Source organism: Aythya marila, assembly GCF_965140915.1.
Source record: "Aythya marila genome assembly, chromosome: 2".
Taxonomy (NCBI): domain Eukaryota; kingdom Metazoa; phylum Chordata; class Aves; order Anseriformes; family Anatidae; genus Aythya; species Aythya marila.
The window spans coordinates 54,486,468-54,499,576 of NC_139043.1; the positions used below are offsets into that span (position 1 = coordinate 54,486,468).

A 13,109-nucleotide genomic window follows, 5' to 3' on the forward strand; every position below is an offset into this window, starting at 1 on the left:
TTTTTTCGGGTATCCTGTGAAGTGGAAAACCAAAACTTAGGTACAAACATGCCTGAACTATGCCTACTACAGGAGGAGGGGCTAAGCTGCAGACTGCAGCCTGAAAGTCTCAGCAAGAGGGTAAGAGAGCTGCTCCATACACCAAAATGATAATCTGTTAAAATGGGAGATTATATTTCCCTTAATTATTTACAATTGTCTTCTACATTTAGGCTGTTCACCCCTGCACTGGTTTTTGCAGTAATAAAACAGTTCACTCATCTGCTTTTGTGAAAAAAATCTGTCCCTGCTTTTTGTCCTGGTGTATTTCTGATTTCAGCAATATCACGTATTATTATCAATAGAGTTGTGTGGTGGTTTTACCATGCTAGTCAGCTAAACACCACAACTGCTCTCTCACTCCTCCTCCTTAGATGAGGATGGGAAGAAGTAAAGTAAAGAACAACTCACAGGTTGACATAAGGATAATTTAATTAAAGGAAAAAAATAATAATTATTATTAAGGAAAGATTGTTATTAATTAAACAATTTAACTAAAGGGAAAAATTAAAAGGGAGAGGAGAAAAGGGAGGGGGAAAGGGAAAAAAAAAAAAGGCTATGTGGAGTGCAGAGAAAGAAATTACTCTCGACTTCCCACAAATGAGTGATGCTTGACCACGTCCTTGAAGCAGGGCCTCAATGCACATAGCTGGTGTTCAGGAGTAGGACCGATGTTTTCGCAACGAGAACCCACCCCTCTCCTCTTCTTCCTGTTTCCACCTTTTATTGCTGAGTGTGACATCACATGGTATGGAATATCCCTTTGGTTGGTTTAGGTCAGCTGCCCCGGTGCTATTTCTTTTCTCACTTTTTTGCCCACCCCCTAGGAGGGTTAGAGAGAGTCCTGATGCTGTGCCAGGACTGCTCAGCAGCAGACACAACACTGGTGTGATAACACTGCTGTCTACAAGTGCAGAGCACAGCACTGTATGGGCTGCTGCCGGGAAAGTTAACATTCCAGCCAGACCCAGTACAAGTCGCTAAGAGTACCAAGAGTACTTTTCAAGCTTCAGAGCTTCTAATTGTTTCCCCAGAGCATGAGGGACAGGACTTCAGGGTTTCAGTCAATTCTAGAGATGTCAAGGCTTGCACAGAGAAATGAAACCAGGAAGCCTGCTACTGGAATTCAGGATTGCCTTAGCTATTCAAACGTAATTACCATTGAATTAGTATCTGATAAGAGTGAAATATTTTGATGCTCACTGCAACCTAAACCTATGTGTATTTACAGTTTCTAGCTGTTTCTATGGGCCCCACAGTGAAATTTAGGCAAGTTCATACTGTCCATAGGAAAAAAGATGCCAAAGGTTGTGGTGTTTGCTTGGGACCCCTGAACCTTTCACTGAGGGGACCAAGATTTGCTTTCTGGGGGAAGAGGTAGAACAGGATGAAGACCAAATAACTGTGGGACACAACGTTCTTGTTCAGGAAGGTCACCCTACATGGCACATACTTTTGGGCAAATACACTTCAGCAAGCACTTCAGAGAAAATTGAAGCTGTTAACTTGACTTGTCATTAGGACACTTAAAACTGCATAGGCTCCTTGAAGAGGTGCACATTTTGCAAATAGAGACCTGAAGTAGTTAATCCAACCTGTGATTATATCAAAATCACACTGGAGATAAGACTGAATATTACACGAATATTTGTCTGACCTGGTGTACAAATAATCTCTGCCATCAAACACAGAGATCACACAGAGTTACTGGATTAAAAAAAAAAAAATCAATAAAATTAATGTATAATGAAACAAAGTAAAAGCCAAGATTAGATTCCCAAGGCACTTTGTTAAAGATGAAAGCAGTGCCTCTCTTTACAAACAGAAACTTGACCACATTTAATAAATATTCAATAAATTTTGCCTTCTGTAGTAAAACCATGTAGAAAAGCATAAAATTTCTAGTGACTCACAGCTCATTCATGATGTTTCAGTCATAAAAATTAAGATAGTCACAGAGAGGAATTATTTGATGTCTCAAAAGATTTGTTTTATGAAATCTGAGTGAGCTGTTGTAGAAATGTCTAACTATGTAATAATAAATTTAAGGTTTTAATTTGAATTGTGGTTTTGCTGTTGTTGTTATGATTAGTGACTGAGAGACTATGACATGTTTGTTCCCAAAACCAAACAATCCCCCCAACACAACTTCCTTATTAACGTAATTTACTACTTTTTTTATATACAACATTGCTTTTTATCCCCTCAGATTTAATAGCTTTCTTAGTGTTAAAGTTACCTAGTGAAAATACATTCCACAGACTGCTTAAGGATATGCAAAGAAGCTCACCTTTTAAAATAATAATGCAGAACAATGTATTCAACTCTTCTCCAAACATTGTCATGACAACCTTATCATTTTGCCAGTCTCATGTAAGGATTTTCCTCTGTTTTAATACATTTTTTTTTCATCACCCGGTTGTGGACAAAAAAAAAAAAAAAAAGAAAAAAAACCACCCCACCTGCTACTGGATGTACTAGTCAAGGTCAGGATACACTATTGATTTGTGTGCTTGCATCATAACCTTTGTAGTATTATTTCCAGTCCTACTCACTTAGTGAACTTTTTTTTCAGCTACTCAGGGCTATTCAGGTTGCCAAACAGCACTTCTTTCTCCTTTTTCCACCATTCCAGTTTAACCCTTCCTTTCTTTCCTCTGGCATAATTACAGTTATAATGTGATTAAAAATCTTACATATTGTGTGCAGTGGATTTTTTTATGTGCGAGTTGTTATGTGCGAGTTGTTTGTTTCTGTTTTTGTTGTTGTTGTTTGTTTGTTTGTTTGTTTTTTAGAGAAAACCAACAACTAAAAAAACACCAGTCTATTTTGTATGAATACCATCACCCAGCACCAGCTTGATTTAGTTGTATACTGTATGGTGTTCTCTTGTCAGGGAAGTATACTTTGAAAGCTATTTTACCTAGTTTTTTTTTTTAATCCAGTTCCTCTCCCAGTAAATTTATCAGCAGTGCTGCCCATACTTTTTTCCCCTCTATCTGAATCCACAGCTTCTTTCTGTAGTAGAAAGCTGGAATATTCTGTTTCTAGGAAAAAATAAATAAAAACACTTTGTTTTTGTTTTTCTATCTGAAAAGTAAGAGATATTTCTTTTCCCCTTTCATTGCTGACATGTCCTCTTTAGGAGAAGTTGTAAGATGTAAGCTTTAGCAGCTTACAATATCTGCCAGTAGAAGACGGTCACTTCAGTAGACAAACTTGCAATGAGATGAGGAGCTGAAAGTAAAAGGCAGCAAGAAGATGACATGTAGAGCTGGGAAAAAAAAAAAAAAAAAAAGGATGAAAGGATGAAATTGAGGACAACAGAAGTGATAAAAACAACAGCAATGCTAAGAAGCAGAAAATCCTTCCTTCCTTCCTTCCTTCCTTCCTTCCTTCCTTCCTTCCTTCCTTCCTTCCTTCCTTCCTTCCTTCCTTCCTTCCTTCCTTCCTTCCATGAAGATTGTTTTTCTTCATTCCTCTTTCTATTTTTCAAGAAGAAAATAAAACAAAGCAAAAACAAAAGCAAAGACAATGAGTAATTAACCTATGATGCAAGTTCAACCTTCTTTTCTAATAAATACTTAGGCAAACTAGAATAGCTTTGACGGGTGACACTTAAAAGCCAAGACTACAAAATAAGTCTAAGATTGTGATTACTGCCTTGCAACCCAGGACACTTGGTTTCAAAGTCTGGTGTCAAAGGAGAAGGGGATTTGAAATGCATTCTGTCATTTCCTAGAGTTTTACCCTGCAGTTTGCTGAAACTAAAGGCAGAAAGATACACCTACTTGTGTAGCTAAAGTGCTGTGAGATCACATATATAAGCAGTGCCAGGAGACTGACAACCAGGAGCTGTTGTCAAGTACTATGGGGTTTGCAAGTCTGTTGGGACTGGCTGCATTATCAAAACAAAACAAGCAAACAAACAAACAAACAAACCAACACATTATGCACACAGCAATACAACACCTTAGAACCAAATCTGGGGGAAGCTTACATGTTAGGTGGGGTCCCAGGATCTGTGCCTACCTACCTATATCTAGTTGTTGATTACATTTGAAAATGTTACCAAGTAGCTTCAACTGTTCCAGCTCTTCTAAGGTTCTGCTAAGCTCAGCTGAAACTTCAGTATGTTTGTTAGTGTTAGGCCAGAGGTTGGGCTAGGTGATCTTGGAGGTCTCTTCCAACCTAGAGGATTCTGTGATTCTGTGTTGAGCTTGCATTGACAGAGGAAGACTGGGAAAATTTTGTGCTTTTATGTCTTATAGAACAAAACACACTGGGATACAAGTCAGTGATGCTGCTGTGTTGTTTATTACTCAGTTGTTTTTACTGTAGCAGGATGATAGCACATTGTGCATTGATGAAAATAATAATAAAAGAAAATTGTTTCCCACTTTTCCTAGTTATCCCAAAATTATTCTGCTATGATCAGTGAAGAATTAACTTGGTTACCATTTCTCTAGTATTTACATTTTTCTTCAACCTGCCCTGCTACAACATCACTCCAGCTGGGCAGAGCACTCCCAGCTCTGTCAACAGGAATGTTACTATTGCTTCGGTGGGAACAAGGTTGAGCTCATAAATCTAGGGTGAAAACATTTCTGTCTCTTCCCTCTGTTCTCGGTAGTGTTTTTGTTCTTCTCCATCCAACATCACGCTTAGTCACCATCAGCAGGTAGATTGTGTAATATCCGTTCAGAAATAAGCGTAGTAAAAACAATTCCCTAGGTCAAGGTCACAGCTTAGCTCCTAAAGGAAAAATACTGGCCTAAAGGAGTACCCTCGGGGGAGGCTGTTCTGAACATGCAAACATATTCAGTGTTATATTGAAAGCCAGAACAAGCACAAAGCTTAAGAAACCATTTCAACTCTGATTCACTTTCATCCATGCAGAAGTTGTGGTGTGTGTGTTTTTGTTTTTTTTTTTTTTTTTTTTTTGTTTGTTTGTTTCTGTTTGTTTGTTTGTTACAACATGTTTTAGAAATATGATGTCTTGAGGCTTATCTTCTCATCATTCTCATGATGAGTCTCAATATAGTCCCAAATCTTTTCCAGTCTCACCACCCACAATCCATACTTGGTGTTGCTAATAAAAAGGCCTATTTTGTGGGGGTGTTGGATTCTACAGCTCCTGCTAAAGTTTTTTGTAAACTGGGCTGATATTGCAACATAAATATGCATAAAGGAACTTTGCTCATCATGAGAGTCACCAACCAAACAGTAATTGGTTGGTAACTGTTGCTGCTAGAGTATGAACATAAAACAACATTGAAACGGCACAATAGTAGTGCCTCTCTCAGTTCTTATTCTTTTCAAAGTATATGTGCATACTACAACAGAAAACTAACTGTATGATTAAACTAATTAGCAGTCTGCTAGAGAAAGGAAAGTACAAATCCTGTACACAAAAGGTTTTTTTGTTTGTTTGTTTGTTTAAATTATTTTCCCCCAAAGGATGTACTTATACGTGCAGGATAAGAGTAGCTATATATACATGTAGTTTCATATTCCCTAACATTTTGGATTTTAAAAAGTTGAGACAAGTCTTTCTTTGGGAACACCATTCACTATAGGGATAATGTATAATTTCATATTATATAGTTATGGTTGAAATCCCCTAGTAAACTATAATTAACAGTAATACTGTTGGTGTAGATAAAGTATCAGACACATTTCAACAGCCCTCTGAAATGCCAACTGATTCTGTACGTTTTCCCATGAAAAGCTAGTAGATCAATGTTGTGATTTTTTTCCAAATTCATGAGGACCTGAAGTACTGTGATATAAATGCTACAAAGCCATTTGTGTTTCTTGTTAAACATTCCACAGAGAGGAAATAGTAGTTTCCAAAATCTTGAAAGCCCTCATTTTTGTGCATCTGTCTGATACAGCCTAAGGATTTGTAAAGAACCTTGAAAGTCAGTCCCATGTTACAACGGTGGACAACTATTTTCCCTCCACTGATGAAAGTCTCTGGGATTTTATCGGCACCAATTAGTTCCATAAACTTAGCAGGGGGCAGCCTTGTTCTCTTGAAAACTTTCCTAGCATTTACAGTGTTCTGAATCCTAGAATGTTTCACATTGTGCTTGGCATAAGCCCAAATACTTTTTAGCAGCCGTAGTCTCTGGATTCCTCTTGTATTTGATTTAGCCTGGACTAGAGCCTGAGCAAGACCTTCCCAGCAATTGCATCCTTAGCCTGCTAAGGACTGAGTCTTGGTCCAAGAAGCCTTTAATGACTTCCACTTAGGCTAGCATTGTGGATTTGTCAACCTAAAAAGACAAAGGCACTTCAGGGTATAACAGCTAAGCCTGAGCTTTGGCAGAAAACTGACAACAGCTATCAGAGTGGACTTTGAAGATGTGCAAAGAGTACAGCAGTGAAAATAGGCATGGAGGACAAAAGACTGTGTTTATAAGGAAGAAGTCACTAGAAGACAGACTGGAGAAGACATTAAATGGAGACATTTGAAGATATGAATGGGTTCATATCTTCACTGGATGCTGGAGAGCAGCCCCACAGAGAGAGATCTGGGGGTTGTGGTTGACAGCAAGTTGAACATGAGCAAGCAGTGTGCCCAGGCAGCCAGGAGGGCCAACCATATCCTAGGGTGTATCAAGCACGGCATCACTAGTCAGTCAATGGAAGCAATTTTCTCGCTCTACTCTGTGCTGGTGCGGCCTCACCTCAAGTACTGTGTGCAGTTCTGGGCACCACAGTACAAAAAGCACATTAAACTGTTGGAGAGCATCTGGAGGAGGGCGACAAAGATGGTGAAGGGCCTAGAGGGGAAGACATATGAGGAGCAGCTGAGGTCACTGGTTCTGTTCAGGCTGTAGAAGAGGAGGCTGAGGGGAGACCTCATCGCAGTCTACAACTTCCTTGAGAAGGGGTGTGGATGGTCAGGTGCCAGCCTATCCTTCTTAATCACCAGTGATAGGACCAGCAGGAATGGTGTCAAGCTGAGACAGGGGAGGCTTAGGCTGGACATCAGGAAGAGGTTCTTCACCGAGAGGGTGGTCGCACACTGGAACAGGCTCCCCACTAAAGTAGTCACTTCACCAAGCCTGTCTGAATTTAAGAAGCGTTTAGACTGTGTACTTAGTCACATGGTCTAAAATTTTGGGTAAACCTATATGGCACCAAGAGTTGGACTTGATGATCCTTATGGGTCCCTTCCAACTTGGGATAACCTATGATTCAGCCAGGAGCCAAAGGTGAGTTTGAAGGATGACTGGGAAAAAGAAAAGCAGAAGCAAGATCAAGACCTTCTGATAGCAGGATGAGAAGCCTGACAAAGGAACAATTGCAAATGGCTATATAGGAAGGTACAAATAAACAAGAGGTATAAATAAACTAAGACTAAGGTGATTGGATAATGTGACCAGGGTAGAAGAGAGTTTTTACACTAGCCTTGCACTTCCCTGATCAGGCCCTGGCACAAGTCATAGATGCAGATGAAATGCCTCCAAGCCCAAGGGGAATAAGAGAACATCTGCAACCCTATTTTATCTCAAGAACAGCTTGGGATCTACACCAGCCAGGAGCTCAGTTACCAGAGGAACCTGCAGAGGCCAGACAAGCAGCCTAGGTAACACAAACAAACAAATACCAGAATGCTAAGCATCAAACCAAGTGAGCATATTTGAACCTGAGGGGCAATATCACCTCACTGCCTGGCTACCACAGAAAGTTGTATCTGGGGACACTGCTGTTCTGAGTAACTCCGGAGAGTTCCATTTCAGAAGTCATTACTAAAAACATCCTACTTCCTCTTAAACACCAAGAGAGGCTGTAAAGCCACAGCTCCACTCTTGCATTTTTGAGCATAACATAGCTGCTACTAGTGAGTGTCTTGTAATGTTGGCATGGACCACACTTCCGCTTCTCTGCGGTCTTGAGCAAGAGACATTACAAGTTTTAGTATGTAAGAAGGAAAAGCAATGGCTTTCCCTGACTCTGTCCAGAATTTGCAGCTTCTTTTGAACAAGACCTCATGTCTTTGGAGCCATTAGGAAGCAGGAAATCCAGTTCGCTGGTTTCAAAACCAGAACAATCAGGAAAACACATGTACTAGAAAGGAGGTAAATCTGTTTCGGGTCACTGTTGCTGACAACCCATTGACCGCTTACATGTTTTAAACTCTGCCTAAATATTAAGTAACATACAGCAGCAGGAACTAACTTAAGCATTACACTTTTGGCACTACTTCTTGACAGGTGCTTCACAAGCAGCTGTTTAAACTGAACTTCCATTTCAACAACAGAGCCTCCAGGGCAACACCCCCTCCCATCCCCCTCCAGCAGCTCCAGAGAGGAACAGAAAATCTGCAGCCTCTTAAAGCAGCTAGTGAAGCAGTAAGGATCTCTGATATGACTGTGTAGCACATTTGCAAATACACGTCTGCAACAAACTTATTTAGAACCAAACCTTCAATGATTATTACAATCATTAATTAGTAATCTCCAGAGGCCAGCCTCCCTCCTTGGTGCCTCTCACTATTTCCTCATCTCCCCAGCTAGCAGCAAAAAACACTCCTGATTGCATCAGTTTTGATTACTCTTTAGATGAGGAGACTCTCCTCTGGCTAACCAGGGTTACGCTCATGAGGCCCACTAGGACTTTGCCACTTTGGTAACAGCAGCAATCCTAGGAGATTTGAATGTTATACAAAAATAGTGCTCAATGGCAGGATGAAGAATAATTCTTACATAAAACCTCTCTCTCCCTTGTTTATTCCAAACCTTCATCTACTGCACATTAACATTGTCTCTTATGTAGAGGCTGTATTTGATTTTTATTTGACACCTGCTATACTTAAGAGGCAAGAAGAATCACAAAACTCAAAGACAAATCAACCAATAATAATAATAAAAAGCCTTCAGAAAGTAATAGATAGTCCAGGAAGCACTACATATTATCCATGCATGTGATTTATTGGAACCAGTTATTAATACAAGAACCATGCGACAGCATTAATTCCAAACATATTTTGGTCACATTTCTTCAATTGTCAGCTCATGTTCTCTTGCTTCCTCAATGTTTTTAAGTTGACGAAGCACCCATTCTCTTTGTTTCTTTCTCTGTTATAGAAAAACAGAAATATTTAGTCAATCTGATTCTATGATTCATTTAGACTTCACTTTCTTTAAAAAGAAAACACAAATGCATCATAAATCAATCCAGCCAGATTTTGTCTGTAGATTTCATTTTAAGCTAAAAAACTTCTACTCTCAGAGCGTGCAGATTTATCTGTAGATTGCTTCTTTCTCCGTTTTTAGGTAAGTTGCCAATATTAAGATATTTGAGAATTTTTCAAGTTTAACCATTAATTTGTTCCCATGCTTAAGTTTCTTCTAAAGAATGTGTATATATATTTGCTACTAGTGTTCACAAATGGTCATGCAAGCTCAGAGGATAAAATAAATACCGGATTGGAAAATTACACCTCATCTAATTAGGGATGATATCACAGATTATGACCCAATTCATACTTATTTATTCCTACTGGTGAAGTTGTGAAGATGCTCTATTACCAAAATATTTCTGTACTCCTAGAAAAGTTTGTATATACTCAAAATTAGTAGAAAACTGTGTACTATTTCATAGCATATGGAGAATATAGTTACCACAATAGATTTATTAATTTTCTTCTTTTTCTTTTTTCCTATTTGGACATCTTTTATCCCTGGTATTCCAGTAATCAGCCATGAAGGTCCACTCCTGGGAGTTACTGCAACCTTCTCAGATGCTTTTGTTGGAGCTTGAGTTTCCACACTTGAGACAGCCTCTTCACTTGGTTCTTCACTTGACTCGTTAGAGGCCAACACAGTGGAAAGTCTTCTTCTAGAAAATACAACCCGAGAACTTTTGTTTATCTCCTTGTTTGACTCTTGCAAGTCAAACACTGTTGAAAGCCTTTTTGGAGACTTATGAGGAATGTATGCTTCAATACTTGCTAGAGACACTTGAGCTAATGATCTGCTTAGAGTTGATTTTGGCACTGGGGATTCAAGAACTCTCTTACTGCCATCTTGATCCTTGACTGACTGACATGTCAAATCTGTAAGAGATGGAATTGTTCTGGAGAGCGTTGAGTCCACTGGAGTGCTGTGTTTCACCAGTCGCTTTTTCATAGATCTTTTGACATTTAGAAAAGAATATTCTTCCTCTGACATCTGGAAGTCAAGTTTGCCGTCTTGAGAAAATAAAAAAGAGAAGTGTCATTGCTCATATAGCGAGAGATGCTATGTAAGGTGTTCAGTTGCAAAAAAAAATAATAATCCAAAGTGCTCCAGTTTCCTTGTTTGCATTCTATCTCTACATGGAATGTATTTGTTGTACACATCAGTGTTCTTAAAGGGCTTAAGAAATAAAGCATCTTGTCACATACAACATTTACTCCTGTCCAAGCCCTCCACATATGAAGCTCCATGTTGATTCTAGCCTATCTCATTAACTCCAGCTTTATTAAGACTGTAGTTTCTCCTTTCAGCATAAGTAGATAATATGCTTTTGGTTTGCAGTTGTTAATGCTAAGTAAGACCCTTGTAATTACTGCATGCTAAAAGAATTAAAATATGGTAGCAAAAATGAAAGCACATTGGAGAAGCATAGAGACATTCTGGATTCAAGGAAGAATCCTTTACTCCAACTACCATTTTGTCTCTCTTATTTTCCTTAAAAAGGGATCACAAACATCTTATTCCCTTTCACTTACTATCTGTATTACTTCTAGCCCTGAACTCTGATCCTGAAACAACTGTTTTGTACAACTGAGTTTATAATAATGACAAGGTTACATTGGTACGATTTCCCACTTCTACACCTGCACCAAGATCAAAAAGGAACTTGTCTTACATGTACAGAAGCCCAAGATAAATATATCTTGAACTGTACACACTAGAGATCTCTCTATATATTAAACGTGTGAGCATTTCTACTAACTGTTGATCGATGTGGTTTCATGAGGAAGTTCATGAACTTTATACAAGTTCATTGCATAAAGCTAATCAAGGGAATTTTATTTTCCTTTTCCAAAAATAAGTTATTAAAGATATTACAGGGGAGTATGGTGAAGCAGCACACAAAGAAACTTTGCTGATGTCATATGCATCTGTTCTCCACTAATAGGAAATATTTTGCACCTGTGTAGGGTCCATTAATTTGGTAGAGTATTATCCCCCACTTAATGTTTCTAGAAGACCACATGGCCAGAAGATGAAAAAAAGCATTAAGCCTTTTCAAAATAGATGTGGTTTATATATTTTTTTTTGTTTGTTTTCCCCTCACCTCTCCTTTGAAAAGGGCTGGGAAAAAAGTATCTCTATCAATTTTATTTAGATAACTGTTTCTCCATTCACTCCTTAGCAGTGTTAGTTTGTGTGATATACCATAAGCAGTCTTCAGCCTACAGTTACTGCTTTTTTTCCTTCCATATCCAGCCACACTGACTTCTCTTTGTGTTTATTATAGAAGCTTACTTATAGTAAGCTTCTTTGAATAAACTTGTGAATCAATATAAGGAGTTTGCAATTCCCCCAAACACTACTCAGCTATACATTTTGATACTTTCCCCTTATTCATTAAATAGTAGTTTACAAATAAAAGCTGCCTTTTGTTTTGTATTTAAAAAAAAATAATTATAAAGGTTTTTCCAACCAAAACTTCTGAGAACAACATAATGCTGTGATTATTTCACACTTTTCTTTAATTCAAATATACCTATATACGAGCAATGTTTTTACACCTACTTGAATTAATAGCACCATTATTAAAGGGGAAGGAATCTAAAATCAACAGAGAAATATAAACCATTTAATAATGTCAGAGCACACAGTGGGAAAACAAATCTTTGGCAAGAGAAAATAACCCTACCAGTGCTATCAGATCCCATCTGATGTCCTCCACTACTCTGCTTCTCAGGTGATCTAACTTTAGTTGCTGCTTCAGTTCTTATAGCCCTAACAACCTCCCAGCATACTTTGCTGCAGATACTCCCTAAATCATGTATTTAGCATTTTTTAGGAGTTTCACTAGTGCTGCTGAATAACAAGAACAACAATAATAATAACAATAAAAGCTAAATAGAAATCTGGGATAAAATAGTCACAGGAAAATGGGCTAGACAACTTATCTATGTGCTACATTTATTGCTATTTAGGTGCTGCATGTGGCCCATTTCAATCACATGATTAATCTAGTGTTCTATTGTCTTCACGTAGCTGTTTAAGGCATATTGAGGATCTGTTGCAAAATGGTTGTTTGTTGATGGACTTATGTATGTTGATGGACTTATATCTGCTACACAGGTTTTGTTTTTTGTTTCAGTTGCCTGAAAAAATAATGAGAGAATAAATGTCAAATCTGCAATGAACAAGCTCTCTTAAGAAAAGTAGTTAGTGAAAACTAACTGAAGATTATTTTGATGCAGTCTGAATTTCATGGTGTTTGCAACTAGCAACTGTGGAAATGTCAGTATTTTATATTGAAGCAAGTGGTTTCAAAACATCACCTTTTAGATAAGAATTGTCCTGGTCTGAAATTGTAAGGTTCAGATGGAGGACCATAATTTTTGTTGACAGAGAAATGCATTTGGACTGAACCAGGCCCACTGACTTGCAAGTCAGCTTTGTGGTGGATGGCAGTAAGCAGCTGTTCTCACAACACTGTAAAGCAAGCACAGACGTGGAGGAGTGCATGCACAGATATTGGGGTAGCTCCTTTCGACAAAGCATGACTTGTGGACTTTTACAATCTAAGTTGATCAGACAGACCTGATTTCATGGCTTTATATGGGTGACCTGAGGCTGTAGAGTGCACCTAGCACAGAAGGCCAAAGGGCTGATCTTGCCAGGAGTTGAACTGTGGTTCCAGGGAGTCTGAGCATTTCAAACTTAATCATAAACCACCCTCTTTTGCTGTATGAATAATAGTACTATGAATATAGAATTGGAGCTACCAGTTCAATATTTAGGAATAACAGTCTGTCAGTATATGGGGTAAGTTGCTAGGTTTAAATTATGTGCCCCAAAGGAACAGAAAGAGAGCTTGAGAAATGG

General features: G+C 38.5%; 1 protein-coding gene across 1 annotated transcript; it reads right to left on the bottom strand.

Moving 5' to 3' along the window:
* Positions 1-9,044: 9,044 nt before the first annotated feature.
* CCDC201 (coiled-coil domain containing 201) lies at positions 9,045-10,226 on the bottom strand (the record flags this gene model as incomplete). Its single annotated transcript, XM_082755349.1, has 2 exons — positions 9,045-9,131; positions 9,678-10,226. The coding sequence occupies 2 exons, from the start codon at positions 10,224-10,226 to the stop codon at positions 9,045-9,047; spliced, it is 636 nt and encodes a 211-aa protein (XP_082611475.1).
* Positions 10,227-13,109: the final 2,883 nt, after the last annotated feature.